This window comes from Falco cherrug, chromosome 1 (assembly GCF_023634085.1).
Source record: "Falco cherrug isolate bFalChe1 chromosome 1, bFalChe1.pri, whole genome shotgun sequence".
In the NCBI taxonomy this organism is placed as follows: domain Eukaryota; kingdom Metazoa; phylum Chordata; class Aves; order Falconiformes; family Falconidae; genus Falco; species Falco cherrug.
In genome coordinates this window covers 96396512-96411467 of record NC_073697.1, presented here as the reverse complement: position 1 = coordinate 96411467, position 14956 = coordinate 96396512, and the positions used below count along the sequence as shown (strand labels likewise).

Here is a 14956-nt window from a genome sequence, read left to right as displayed (position 1 = left end):
CCTCACCCGCCCCGCCGCCCCGGCTCCGGCTGGGCCTTGCCGCTCACCTCAGCGGCAGCGAGGCGGCCGCCCCCCTCCGCGCACCTCCCGCCTCAGGCTCCCCCGAGGGCTGCCGGGAAGCGGCCGCAGCTGCGCGGCCAGGGGGCGGGGCCTAGACGGGCCGCCCAATGGGGCGGCGGGGGGGCGGGGCCCGGCGGGTGGCGGCGCGCAGGCTCGCGGCGGCGCGGCGGCAGGCGCGGCCCCAGCACCGGCAGCAGCCGCCGCGGCCGGGCGCCATGGGGTGTTAGCGCAGCTGGTGCCCTCGCTCTGCGCCGGAAGGAGCCGCCGCCGCCCCGTGCCTCTCGCCGCGCTGCCCCCCGCCGCCCCGAGCCCATGAGCCTGAACGAGCACTCGATGCAGGCGCTGTCCTGGCGGAAGCTCTACCTGAGCCGCGCCAAGCTGAAAGCCTCCAGCCGCACCTCCGCGCTGCTCTCCGGCTTCGCCATGGTGAGCGGCCGGCCTTCCCCCGGCGGGCGGGGGGCCCTGGCGGGCGGCCTGTGGGGAGCGGGGCTGCCGCTTCTCTTTTCTCCGACCGGGGCTGCCACCCCTCGGGCCGGTGTTGCCGCGGCGGGGCGGGGGGGGACACAGGCGCAGACGGCGGCGGTGGCCCCCCGGGGCGGTGAGAAGCGGGGCGGGCCCTGGCGGCGCTTCCCCAGGGCGGCGGTGCGGGCTGGGGCTTCCCCGGTGGGCCCCGCCGGTAGCTCCCCTGCGCGGAGCTGGCGTGCCGCGCGTTGGACCTGCCGCGATGCCACCGGTACCGGCGGGGGGGCTCGGCGGGGCACCGGGGGGGCTGCGGGCGGGCGGCACCGGGGGGGTCGCGGCGCAGTGCGCTCCCGCTCTGCCCGCACCGCCGCCGCGCACGTCGTGCAGAGGCGCGCAACGGCAGGTGTTGCACCGGGGCCATTTTTAGATAAATTAAGAAAAACGGCTGATCAAAGTCGCCGGTGGCCCTGCGGCTCATCGCGTCCGCCGGTCGGCCGTCGCTTGCAGCGGCAAGTTTTCGAACCTCATGAGGAAATCTCGGGTGCTGCTTCGTTTGGAGTTTTGCGCCTGTTTTAGAAACAGGGGTTTTTTGTTTGGTTTTGGGTGGTTTTCTTTTGTTAGTGCGTTTTTTGCCTTCGGGTTTGATAAAGAAACGTCGTCAGGTGATGCGAATCGTCTCCGGGTGATCCGGATGGCCTCGGAGCTCCGTGTAGATTGAAATTCAGTCCCGTGTAGGCTCGGTCGGATGCCGGTCCTCCGGCGCACCGAGCCACTAACTCTGCTTCAACTCCTCTACTGACCTGCGCTGACAGCGCTCCGGGGCTGTGAACACCCAGTGGTACAGCCCTGACTGACTTTATTTGGATTTTTGCCCCGCTTTTAGCACGGTATTTTCACCCTGGGTTACATTCTCCTCAAGAGCCATTATTCGAATGGGAGGATGCTGTTTGAGAAATGAGCGGCGGGTGTGTAGCAGCCTCCTGACGGTCAAATAAATGTCACCGGCCTCCTTCGATGGCTAAAAACAGACGGTAGCTCCTCAGGGGTGGTGGGGACTGCTCCTGGTGTGACTGACAGGCGGCTGTGGTAGCGCTCTGTGTGAGTTATTCTCCTTGGGGAACTGCTCCTGCTGCTGCATTTTCCTCGTCCGCCTGTTCTCCCATGTCCCAGCTGTTTCTTGAGTCAGGCTTTGACATGGGGAACAAACAAAATCATGTAGCTGATCAGTTTGTAAATATTTTAATCCAAGAGAGGTTGCATCGCCTTTAATAAGAATATTACTTAAAAGTCGTACTTAATCTATTAAATTTGGCTTTTCTCTCAGTACATGCTATGTGGATTCTCAAAATCCCAGGAATGTGTGAGGTGAGGTGGCTTCTCCTTCTTTCTAGTTCTATAGAAGAGTTCGAGGTGTCAGTGCTCTGCAGTTGGAAACCGCTGCTTTTGGATTTACGTTGTTTAGGGTATCTCAGGAAAAAGCGACTTTGTTCTAGAATTAACAGAATGTCTAGTTGCCAGGAATGTTACGTGTGAGCATTTGTTGTATTTTAGTTTTCGGGAAGTTGCCCTTCTAAGAAAATTCAACTTTTTTTCTTCCTTTAACAAGATCATGCAGGAGATAAAACTTGTAGCCTGTTGGTTTTGCTGTGACAGATAATCCTCTAGCTGAGACTTCCATCTATTTTCAGAAGAGCTGACTTAACTTTCAAGTATTTTTAGCTTTCTTTGTAGTAACTTTGCTTATCTTTTAAAATTGTCCTTCTGCCTTGAAAAGCAGGGCCATCTTTCTGCTGTCATGCCTGTGCATTGTTTTATAAATTCAGCTTCTTTGCCGTTTGATATATGAACAATATGCTGCTAAAGTATAATCTAGCCTTGGATCTAAAGCTTACAGCAGCAATTAAGCCTCATTGTTCCTCTGTTTTCCCTATAGACACAAGGAAGAAAGAGCCTAAATGACATATCCTGGACCAACCAGCAGATTTATGGGAATTGTCGGGATGGAATGTGCTCTTTCCATGCCAGCCCCATTGATCCTTGATCTTTAATTAAACAGTACTTGCATCCTCTAGTAGAAGCTAAGTTTATTCCTTCAGGGTTGGTTGTGTGCCCCCTTAGATGATGCATACCGAAGTCAAGAGATTGCCCAAATGCTCCATCAGGTTTCAAAAGCAGAAGTGTTACGCTTCCACAGACAAGACAGATTAAAAACCTGGTGTACAATTAGTTTTGTTCTAGAGCTACACATCACAGTTTGCTGCTGTGTGTTAGCTTCAGAAGCGGTTGCAGGGTCTGGCAATTGCAAACCTGTGGTAGAGCAAAGCTCCCATGAGTGAACTTGAGCGTTTACTTTGTGCAGGTTTCCATGGATGCTATCATCCAGTGCCATATGTCAGAGCAAATCTATGAAGTTTATAATCTTGCACTTCGTATGCTTTTCCAGATTATGGGGCCAGCAAGTAATATCGATCCCCCAAATCGTTAAATTGTAGATTGTAGGGTAGGTGTAGTCCATGAAAGAATGGAGGATTCCCTCCATGTGCTGCTGGAGGCACCGAGTATTTCTCACTTCTGTGTTATAGATCCCACATACTGATGTATGATTTTTTTTTTTTTTTCCCTCTCCAGTCCTGGCTTTGTTTTTATTTCTTAATCCAATTTATCTGAATGCTGGAAATATATTTTGCAGATTTTATTCAATATTGCAAGCAGTAGCTCCATCCACACCTACAGCAGCAATATCAAGAGCTCCAGCGCAGACAGGCTGCTGGCAGATTATTTTTGTTTGAGCAACTAAGCTGACTTGTTAGCATCATTTTGTCACCAGGGATGCATCATGCAGCAGTATGACAACGTCACGATACCAGACTCATAAATGATAGGAAAGTTGTTAGATCCTAATAGTCATAAAACTGGAAAATTCAAACATTGTCTTCCTCCACCAATTAATAGCTGTGTCAAAATACCTGAGCCTAAACGATGTGATCTAAATTGCACACTATGGTTGGCTTTGTTACATTTAGGATTTGGAGGATGCTGTTTCATTTAAATGCCTCTAATGATTCAGGCTGGCTAGACTGTTGTCTACATGGTAACATAGACACTTCAAATCCTGAATATTGTCAAAGAATTGTCAACTCTTGCCTTTGAAATATAGCTAGTGTGGTCTTCTGAAGACAGCTTCAGTCATTTTGTAGAAGACTGACTGCACTGATAAATATTTATATAACTGGTTTCCATAATAACAGTTGAAGTAGGTAGGACTCGGCCCCACTGCAGTCAGTGCTGTACAGATACTCAAGAACAGCATGGTCCTTGTCTAGGAAAGCTTACTCTGCGGTTCCAAATACTAAAAAGGATCTCTATAGAAGTTGGTTTTAGCTGTATTTAACTGGATTGCTGGTAGAATAACATGTTAACAGCAGCATTCTGTAACCTGCAGGAAAGCATTGCAGACCCAGGGTCATGGTGGCTGCTGCCACTCACCTTTATATCGCTGTTGCACTTCATGCTTGGAGCTGTTCTCTGAAGAATCTTCCCCTGTATAAAAGGTTTCTTCTGTTCCAGTTGTGAAAGCAGCATTTTTATTGCTGCTTTGAACATCCCTGTCCCAAGGTTATAGACAAGCAAGGCAGCGTGACTACTTGGGGCTTGTAATTTTAAGCATTCTCTGTTTTACAGCAGCTGTCAGTGGCTGCTGTAGTTCGGAGGCTGTAAGGGTGATTCTGAGATGCCGTTTCTCCTCCCTGCTGTGCCATCTAATCTGACCTTGTACTTACTGAATGTATTTACTGTAAATAGCGCTGTGTAGCAATACCACCTTCTTAAGATGCGTTTACTCTGATTACATGGGTATTGTCTTTTTACACTGACTAGCAAACCAAAATTAACTCATGTATTTGTATTCCAGTGTTGGCTTTAGCAAATATTAACGTGTTTGACCATTCTGCAACGTAGTCTGGAATCTCGACTCTGTGGATTAATCTAACATAAATGATGCTTACTTTCTCTTCTGTATAAAAGCTGTAATGATGATTATTTTGACTTCTCTTTTTTAATTGCTGGTGGCTGACTGTGGCTCATACAGAGTCCTTATGAGTTGTTTATAACTCAGTGAATGGTGCAGACACTGTGAGAGCCTGGCTCTGTGCCTCTGTCTCTGGGAGGGAATAGTACAGTCAGGAAAAACAGAGACTGACCACCCGGCTCTGGAGCAGAGGAGACAACCGGAGGAGTACTAATTTCCCGTGATGTCATGACACCCATCTCATCCCTGCCTTCCCTCTGGTCCCACCCAGAGGCAGGCAGTGGGGTAGAAGATGGGATTTGTTACTGAAATACTGATGTGAGCCTCAAGACTTCGAGAAACCAGATCTATGCGCATGGGGTTTTTTTCCTAAGTGCAGCATGTGCTACGATGAGTCCCTTGCACGTGTAACTGTGGATAGCTAGATGTCGTCTAGGCTAGTCCTAGCTGCAACAAGTGAAGGTAAGAAAATATTTTTGCAGATAGATGTTGAGGGAAATATTTCAGTGGTCACCGTGCGCTATTTTACCTTGGTGTGTGTTGGTCCAGCAAGGCGAAGGTGTTGTACCACTGATACGTTTCTCCAGGTGAGATTCACATCCTCCTCTCACTGCGTGGATGGATCTTACAAAATGAAACAGTGATGTTTGATCAACACAGTTTTCTTATAAGCCATTCCTGACATGCTAGACTGTATAAAACTTGTCATGTCCTCCTAATCATTCCTGTTTGGGAATGGTAGCTGTGGCCAGGGAAGGGGAAGTGAGAACAGTCTTGTAAGGGTATACAGATCATTCTAGATTTGTGTTCATTAAGAAGGGGTTGGTGTCTTCAGTAAAACTGATGGTTGAAGCTCACATTGTCCTTTCCGAAGGGATTTTGCTTCTGTGAGGCAGCTAACTGCATGACTGGTATACATAGTAAGAATGTGATCATCCCGAGAGCCAGCCTTTCTCAAGGTATTCCATTAAATAGGTCATTATGAGGTAGTCTATATTTAAACCTAGTAACTTCTAATAAGGTTGGTGTCTTGCTCTGTGATTCTTGTCTGAATCTGTCAGATACAAAAGACAGGAGGGCACTTGCGACTGGAGCTTTAGGCTGGTCAGACAGCATCTGTGGGGTGCGGGAGACAAATCTACAGCCATCCCACCCTGGGGGAAGCCCCTGGTTACAGAACATTGGGCATCTTGTGGAGAACTGGCCACACGTGTTCTTCAGAACTATGATCAGCAGCAAGGAGTTGGAATTGGCTGTGGCTCTGTCGGGGTTGAAGCTGATTAAGTTGGAAAGCTCTGAGACGCTCGGTTTGCTGCTGTTGCTATTACGCGTGCTGGCAAAGAGCAGTTATGTTTTTTCCTGTGTTGAAAGTCTTGAGTGTCAACATGACCTGCTGCATGGGCGGTTTTTACTACAGTTCTTCCTTTCATTTTTCTTCTGATTGTTGTCTGTCATATTATATTTTCCCTGGGTACTTCTTATTTCAGAAACCCCTATCTTAAAACAGGAATTGAATTTGAAGCTTGCATTATGCTGAAATTAAAACCAATGTAAGTAAAACCAACATGCTGTCTAGTAGCTTGTAAAACTGAGAAGTAACACTAACATTTGAAGCAAGTTGTTAAATTCTGTCCTGCTGCTGTGGTAAAAATGAACAAGTGACAAACCAGGAGAGTTGCTTATCCTGCAATTTCAGTTGCAATATGAGCTTCATTTGCAGCTGTGTGTGTGACTGGTTCTTTATATTGTTGTTGCTGGTGAAAATTGTTTTATTAGCGTATCACAGCTCGCTTCTTGCAACGTGGTGGAGTCAGTATTTGTCAGAGGTGCTGTGTAAGTGTTCTTATGGATAGAAACCTTCAGAGTATGCAGGATTTTGATTTTCATTTAAAAGCAGAAGCTCTGGTCCAGTAAGACACGGAAGCGTTATAAACAAGTAAGTGACATGAACTTATTGCAGGATGTTGAACTTTAAACGCAGATCCTTCTGGAGGACGAATTGTTACATTTCTTGCGATATTGTAGTGTTTAGGCTGCCATGACTCTGAAGTCCAGGACTATCAGAAGCTTTAACATGGTTGTGTGCCCAAATTCGGTTATCTTTTGAAAACATCTGAATGCCCACCTTTGTTAGGCTTATGAGAACTCCAGTCCTGTATCCTAATGTCATGAGTCCTTTTAATTTTGTGAAGAAGCTGTATTTCAGATCTGTGGCTTTGTCAAGAGCTGTAGTAAATCTGTCAGTCCTATCTGCAGGATGGTCTGAAGTTAGTTAGCTCTTCTCTGAGCCAGGGATTAAACCAGGTGACCTCTTGAGGTGTCCTCCAACCTGCCTTATTCTGTGGTTGTGCAGCAAGGCAGGATGCTTGCAGCATGGTAGCTGCACAGTAAAAATCACGTGGCGAGTGTTCAAAGGAGCTTTGAAGGTGGTGAAGGAGAAGGTGCTGAAACATGTTGTATTGAATATTGCCCTAAGGGTCTTCTGAACTAGCATAGAAACCTAACAGAGGCTACAGGAAAATAATCCTCTTGCACAGAACATCAACATGTACCTATGAGTTGAGGCTTTGTATGGATTTGGATCGTATCAGATGACCTCACCGGGGCCCTGTTTTTGCAAGTGTTCCCTTACAAGAGCAGTTGTGATCTGTACGTTTTGAAATCGCAGCGTGAGCAAAGGATAGAAGAACGTCTGATGCTTTGCGTCAGTGTTTGAAAACAGGCACAGAGCCTCACAATGAAAAATGGAGCTTTTTGAGGTGTCTGGCTCAAGCTTGGCCCAGGAAGTAAAGAACAGAGGCTTGCAATTGAAAAGAGTTGGCAGTTTCTCTGCTAGTTTACAGTGAAAGGGTTCCCAAATTAGCTGCTTTGGCAGTTTGAGGAGACAGAAAACATTAACTGATTTTTCACTTATGGGTCAAGCTGGAGTTATTTTTGTGAGGCATGAACACAAGGAGGCTTTGCTGTGCCCCCCTGGAAACTTCCACCAACTTGAGCAGACTTTTAAATCCTTCAGGCATTCTGCATCCTACAGCCTCCCCAAAAGTCTCCATTTGAAGTGAGTTCTGAAGCATCTATTAATACTGAATGGGCAGGAAAGAGAAGGTTTTGAGCACCAGTGTGAGTTGCAACTGCAACTTAGCACACTTTGCTTACTAGTGTCTCTGTCCAGCTTGTTAGCTTCAGCGTCATTATTCCTGTCCTCTCTGTGAACCCATGAGAAACTCTTATGTGTTTTGTTCCTTATGTGCATAACTAATAGGAAGTATTTTTCCAGCTGCTGTAGTCTCCCAAGCAGGAAAATCGTGATGCTTTCCCTTAAAGCAGGCAGATTTCTCTCTTTTAGCATTTCTGTTATTAATTTTGGTGTAGGGTCTTTCCTGGCTCAGCAGTTGATGCTAGTAGTCTTCCTTTTGATTCCAGTCACAGAGAAGAGGTCATGTTGCTTACTGGCAGGATGGCCAAGTATGACCTGAACAACTTCAAGTGTCATTCCTGATACCAGGCTCCCTTGGTGGAGCGGTGCTGGCAAGAAAACTACTGTGGGAGGGACTGAGTTGGGAGAAGGTGCGGAAACTGGTCCAGGCGGGCACCTCCTTGCGGGATGCCCTGCTCCCTTCTAGGAGTCTCCTTTGGGAGCTTGTCCTCCTTGGTGCCTTACAGTATGTGGCCTCCCTCCTGCAGCTTTCAGCTGTGGGAAGGTGTATCCAAGGCTTCAAGGTTAGGATGGCTGATACCCTGCTTCTGCCTTATTTACACCTTGTTAGCATCCCAAGCTGGGAATAATTGGTGTAACTTGGCTGCCATCTTATCTGGCACATGTTAGAAAACTAGTACTTAAGCTACCTTTCAGGTGATGTTGATGCTACCCATAATTATCCCTATAGAGAGAGTACACTTGGAATTACAGTAAGTAATTGCGTGGGATGATTTGATCTGAAGGAAGTTACACCCTTCCTGCTTATGGGGTAAATTGTGGCAAGCCTTAAATAACAATTACAGTCTTGCTGGATTTCAGAACCTTCTTCTGAGAGATGATTTGGGGCCCACCTACACAACAAGTTTCCTGCGCAGAGCAGGTCTGTGTTAATGTATTTGTCAGCCATACAAACTGAAGCTTGTGTAGCTCAAACTCAGGTTTAAGCTGTCTCGTCAGTGTATAATGGTTGTAGGTACTCCTGGGGTCACTCCTGTAGGGAAACACCCAGCAATATTAAAATTAAGTCTTTTTAACTAAGGAAAACTTGGGATTTCTGGTCTGGATGTTTCCTTTTAATAGTTGTCCCTGTGATGCTATCTAGGCATAGACCTATCCGAGTATCTGAATGCTGCTTAAATTACACTGGTTTCTTGCAAGATTTTTGTTTTGATCGTGTATATAATTATAGCCAAATCAGAAATGGGCACATTTAGATTAAATGTAATTATTTAGCATTTTTGAGCTCAGCCTAGGCTGAGAAGAGGAAGAAAAGGTTTCTTCTTGATGATCTATTGAAATGGGAAGAGAACAGTAGCTCCAGGACAGTTGGTATGCTGGAATTATGAGAATCTGACTGAAGTTCAGAATCAGATGCTTGATATCATCATTAATCAATGTCTTCATGTAATAGAAGTATAAAATGTCTTCAGTATTTGGTGAATTAAATATATCAGTTCTTAAAATAAACTTCATCTTGTGAAGCTCTTTAGTGTCATGGTTATGTTAACATGATAAGTACAAGGAAGGATTAAAAATACCTTGCCATGCTGGGTGGTTTTGAGAAGTATAAAATGAATCCTTGGTGGTGAAGAATTGCAGTTTTTCTATGAAAAACACAGGAAGCCCAACATCCCATGAGTACACTGGGACTTAAGAAGCAATCCTGCAGAAGAGAGACTTGACGCCTGAATGTTTATCCTCTCAAATGTGAAGTTTCCCAGGGTTGAGAAATAGTATTTTTAAATCTTTGAGCAAGAATTGCATATGCATTAATATAATTTCTTGTTGAGTTTCTTGTAACACTTGGAAACTGCTAGTTGGCTGGGTGGTTAGGCTTATGACGATAAAAGCTTTCAATAAAGGAATTAAAATATTGGCAAATGTCCTTGAATGCCTGCTGAAACATGTCTGAGCAGAACCCTTGGTTGGCTTTAATATAGTTTATGTTTTAGCAGTTAAGAGTTCTGGTGTCCTGGAACTTGCTGGTTCTGGGAGCATAAGAAGATGGGATCCCGGACTAAGTGTAGCTTGGCTCAGCTCTTGCAAAATAGTGAGGTTTGAATGGTCTTACTGGTTTTGCAGCTGTCTTTGGGTCCTAGTTTCTATGTCTCCCTGCATCCATACTACCCACACTTCATGAAATATTTTTCCTATCAGCCTGATGAGAACTGAGGTGAAATGTATGCTGTGGGGTGAATGCTGTCTAAACCATTCATAGTGGCATGTGGTCATGGGCTAAACCTGTATCGCTGGGACTCAAAAAAGGCGATTTGTTCCTACAGGCACTGTGTTGTATGAACTGGTTTAGTCATCTTTTTTGAGAGCAAACTGGTGTGTTACAGAAGAGCCAGGCTCATAGCTTAGTGGGACCGAGAGCCTGAGTTCCTGCTACATCAGCTTCCTCCTCGGTTCCGTGGGCCTGTGCCAGCTTTGTTGTTCATCAGAGGCGTTGCAGAAACAGCTCAGCTCGTTAAGCTAGTGGAAGAACACCACTTAACCAGGTTAGCTTTCGCTAGGCTAGCAGGTGGAGTCATTTCACCGAAGGATCAAGAGGGAGCAGCCAAGATGCAGAAGGGGCTGGTGTGGATCAGTCTGTGCTGAATGGCAGCCTCTGCATCTTCCTTATATGCTGTGGATGTGTTTGTATTTCAGATTGCTGTTAAGATTATTTTTTTTCCCCCCTCTGTGTTGTAAACATTTTTTAAATTAGATCCTTTCAGAAGGAGCACTGAACATAGAGACAGCGTTGTGTTATTCCCTCTTTGGAACTGTGCTTTGTCTGAAAGACAGTTCATCAGGAAAGATTATTTTTCAAGAGAGCTGCTGGGATTAATGTCACTCATCAATTGGACATGCACGAAACCACCTTGACAGTTTTAAAAACTGTTAAAAGGCATTCTAGTTCATTTTCTTTATCAAAACTATTTGAGCTGGGTTTATGAGTTTCCTAGGGCTGTTGTTTAATGCTAATTTCTGCTCCTTGAGCGCAGGCATACAGGGAGATGTAAGTTTATGAAGGGCATGGCTGCATACGATGGTGGAGCAGCTTCATGAGATGGCACTGCTTACCCAAAGGTGAGTCTAGACATAGCTTCCAGAGTTAGTAGTTGGTGATGTCTGGAGCACTCACTGGTACCTTTTCTGGGAGACTGTTTGCCTTTCCTCGGCCTCTAACGGGCCTGTTTGGCTGCCATGGACCTTGTGGAGACTTTCATGTTTTGAATCTGTGTTATAGAGTCTGTTTAAATACTTATTTTATGTGAAAGGACATAGCTGAGAGCCCCATGGAAAGGTGATCTTTCTAATGAAAGACTCCTGCTCTTCAAAACTTGGATATCAAAACAGATATCCAAGGAGAAAGGGCTACCAAGACTGTGATGGGCAGTCCGATGCCTTTGCAGGCTTTCATGTTACAGATGCTTCAAAAGATGTGATACAATATTAATTCTACATATGTATGGGACACACAACATTTCCTAATACCCAGCAAAATTTATAATCTATAGTGAAAGATCAAAAGCTGCCTCTACAATATAACACAGGAAAGAAGAAATGTTTCCCTGGAAGAGTCCAAGTATGCTGATCACAAAGTTCAGCTGTTTTGTTGGGATGAGCTGGAGGTGGCAGGGTGGTTGTGCTTTTAATAGCTTTTGTGTGTACAGATGGTTTGCTCTGCAGCAGAACAGTAAGACTAAAGCGGTGGCCTTTGCTTGGTAGCTCACTCCTAAATTTGGACCTAATGAAAAGGGTGCAGATTGATATGAAGAGAAGCTTAAATGCAGAGTATTAACTTTGTTTGGATCAGATGATCTTCTGGAAAGATAATTTAAACAAAGTAAACTATTCAAATAACAATTAACATAAGTAATGGCATCTCTTTTCCTTTTCAGGTGGCTATGGTAGAAGTTCAGCTAGACGCAGAACATGACTACCCTCAAGGTCTCTTGATAGCCTTCAGTGCCTGTACTACTGTCCTTGTTGCAGTTCACCTTTTTGCACTTATGATAAGTACCTGCATTCTTCCAAATATCGAGGCTGTTAGCAATGTGCATAATCTCAACTCTGTAAAGGAATCTCCTCATGAGCGTATGCATCGGCACATTGAGCTCGCGTGGGCGTTTTCTACTGTCATTGGGACTTTGCTCTTTCTTGCAGAGGTGGTGTTACTGTGTTGGGTGAAGTTTCTTCCTTTAAAGAAGAAAACTGATACGCTCCAGAGCAACAGTTCTACCATCACATCGGGACAGGCAGCAGCCATTGCATCAACGTCTATTATGGTTCCCTTTGGATTGATTTTCATTGTGTTTGCAGTCCACTTCTACAGGTCACTGGTGAGCCATAAAACAGACAGGCAATTTCAAGAACTGAATGAACTTGCTGAATTTGCACGGCTCCAGGATCAGCTGGATCACAGAGGTGATACTATCTCCTCAGCTGTTACCCATTTTGCATAAACCTGTACTTAAAGAAAATAAACCCACTGTTCTGCTTCTGCCTCGTTACATTGACTTCCCTGTGGATGAACTGGTCAAACTTTGTTGATTACTCGTTAAAGAGAGATTATAAATGTTCTAACCCTTTTGAGAGGGGAAAAAAAAATGTTGTTCCTTTCGTAAAATTTTTGCTGTCTGACATCTGGAGGAATGGATGGTGGGGTATGCTTGCGCTGTGCGTGCATCCCTGCTTTTGTGAGCGCTGTCTAGATTGCTTCTTGTTACTGCTGAACTGGCTGTATAAATACGTAGGAAATAACATTGTAAATTTGGGTATGTGGTAGGGATGGGTAGAGAAGCTTTTTTCCCCCCCTCTCTTTATTTGATGTTGGCATTTACTAGAAGATACTGCTTGTCCAATCCATATTGCGTGGCATGATACAAATTACTTGGGATATGCAGCAATTAGCACTCGGTTCGGTGCTAGCGCTGTTCTTTCTAGAAAGCCTGACAGATGGTAGAAGTGAAAGCTTTCCCACATTTTCCCCAGTATGTTTTGCTGCCAAGTAATTATTACTTGACTGATTTCTCCAGCGCCTTTTTGCCGTGGCAGTTACACGTTTCATAACTTGCTAAACACCCATGACTAGTCTTACTGCGATGTGGTATGGCCACATGAGTAGGAATGAGACTCTACTCTTCCTTGGAAGAAAATAAAAGCAATAACTGTTTTAAAGTTCTTACAAACTGGCACATATTATCTGGAGAGATAGATTTGCCTGTTTCCCATTTAGTAATCTTTTTTTAAAAAGAAGGAACTAGATGGAAATTATTACTGGATAATTTTTTTGCTTGAAAATCAGAACCACTGCTGTTTTTTCCAAGCCAAAGTAGTAATTATTTTATACTTTTATATTAAAAATGTATTTTTAATAAATCCTCGGATGCAAGCAGCGAAAGGTGGTTTCTCTGCATTGGATTCCCAAGTAATTACTTATGCCTTGGTCTTCCTTGTTTAGGAAAAAATCTTCTCTTTGCTGAAGTGTTGTATTTAGTAACTTGTTACACGTTTTTTGCTTCCAAAGGATCTGGAAGATCACTTTTCTCTCTGTATATTTATTTATGAAAGTAGGTTATTTGTAATTAACATTGCTGCTTACTTGCAGACACATGCCTGTGACAGCAAGGCTACTGTGTCAGTTTTTATTTCCTCTTTAAGCAAAAACTTCCATTTGGTCTGTTAGATAAGAGGTTTGTCCAAGAAGGATTGCAGCAGTCATCCTGGGTTGCTTTCAGTAATTCTAGCTATATCTAGAAGCAGAATTTTTTGGAATGCAGTTCTGTGGAGCAGCTTTGAGTTTTAAGGGGTGAAAGCTGTTTTTTGAACACAAACTGAGACCATTTTCAAGTCTAATAGAACAAAACTTGACCTCCCTATCGTAGCTAACACTGAAATTGAGAGCATTGAACTTAGGCACGCGTGAATGTGACAGTGTAGTGGAGCTGTACTTGACTGAGCCCGGGCTGAATGTGGTCTCACACCCAGCCTCCATCTCAGGTTATCCCAACATATTTACAAACTGTCGGATGCATACAGGTAGGGTAGCAGGTGTGTTTACTACAGAAGCAGCCTCATGGACTTGACTGATTTCTCATGTCAGCACACCACAGTGGAAAGTGTTGACAGGGTTAACCTGTGGTGCCTTTGTATTCTGAAAAATCACTTTAAAAAATCTGTTGGTTTTTTTTCCCCAGCAGCATTCTTGGTTCACAAGCAGAAAACAGCTTCCCGCTTGCTGTTTTCACAAGTTTTTCTGACATGCAGAGGCCAAACTGAATTATCTCTAGCTCTGCCATTATATTATGCTTCAAATATATTCTATTACTGATGTAAATCTGCTGATGGTGAGAAATGTGACTGCAGTCCTACAGGTGTTCCTTCATGGAGTGCTGTAAGGATTATGCTAGTAAAGGCATTAATGAAGCAGCATTCCAAAACACAGCATCTTGGTAGTAGGCACAAAATGTACTTCCCATCCTTTCCTGGAATATTTGTCCTGTCCTAAAGGGGGGGAAAAAAAAGCCTCTTAAAAACCATCAGTAAAGGAAGAAAACCTGACTCAGTGTTCATGCTAGAGCAAATGGTTGAAAGGGTGCTGTCAGGCTTAAAAATTACACTTTCTCCTGAATTGTGTATTTAAAAGTTAAAATGTGTTTTTGAAACGGAAGTCCATAAAATGTGTTTTTCAAGTTTATTCTGTAAGTTACTTGCTTTCCTGGATAGGTAGCTGAATTTCTCTTTTATTTTGTGATTCTTTTACAAGGTGACAGAAGTGAAGTGTAGGGTTTGTTTTTTTTTTTGTTTAAGAAATACAGAATTAGAAGCTAGTGGGACAACCTTATTTTTAACTTTCTCAAGCTGGTAGGTTCTGAGCTAATGGTGCTGTTATTACAGCTGCTTTTCTGACTATTTTCTGCACTTTAAGCCATGATAATCAAGTGTTTTTCATTTTCCACCTGTGGAAATGGTCATGAAAGTTACACCTTGGGCAGTCTCGTAACTGTGTGCCAGAGGCAGTGACCAGACCCCAAATACATGGATCTGAATTTTAAGAGTGCACTTAGAAATTTTTTTTTTATTCCTTATTTATACTAATGGTGTTATGCATTTACCTCAAGCATTTTAAACATTGGTTATTGTATATCACTTATTTAGATATAAGATACTTTAATGAAATAAAATGTATTCAGTTGTTGCTGATTATTTGTTATCTA

General features: G+C 44.2%; 2 protein-coding genes across 2 annotated transcripts in view; one reads left to right on the top strand and one right to left on the bottom strand.

Moving 5' to 3' along the window:
* Positions 1-86, bottom strand: part of KDM2B (lysine demethylase 2B) — a 125910-nt gene extending 125824 nt beyond the window's left edge. The window contains exon 1 of the mRNA XM_055710014.1: positions 48-86. The gene's annotated coding sequence lies outside the window, so the exon portion shown is untranslated. The remainder of the gene's footprint in view (positions 1-47) is intronic.
* A 99-nt stretch (positions 87-185) lies between these two features.
* ORAI1 (ORAI calcium release-activated calcium modulator 1) lies at positions 186-14942 on the top strand. Its single transcript, XM_055722670.1, has 2 exons — positions 186-486; positions 11639-14942. Exons 1-2 carry the CDS (start codon positions 373-375, stop codon positions 12200-12202), a joined length of 678 nt encoding a protein of 225 aa, XP_055578645.1. The 5' UTR covers positions 186-372; the 3' UTR covers positions 12203-14942.
* Positions 14943-14956: the final 14 nt, after the last annotated feature.

Excerpts from the sequence above, each read along its gene's own strand:
- ORAI1 (XM_055722670.1), top strand. The coding sequence starts at position 373 with ATGAGCCTGAACGAGCACTCGATGCAGGCGCTGTCCTGGCGGAAGCTC. Across the intron at positions 487-11,638 it reads TGCTCTCCGGCTTCGCCATG|GTGGCTATGGTAGAAGTTCA; the intron begins GTGAGCGGCCGG and ends TTTCCTTTTCAG.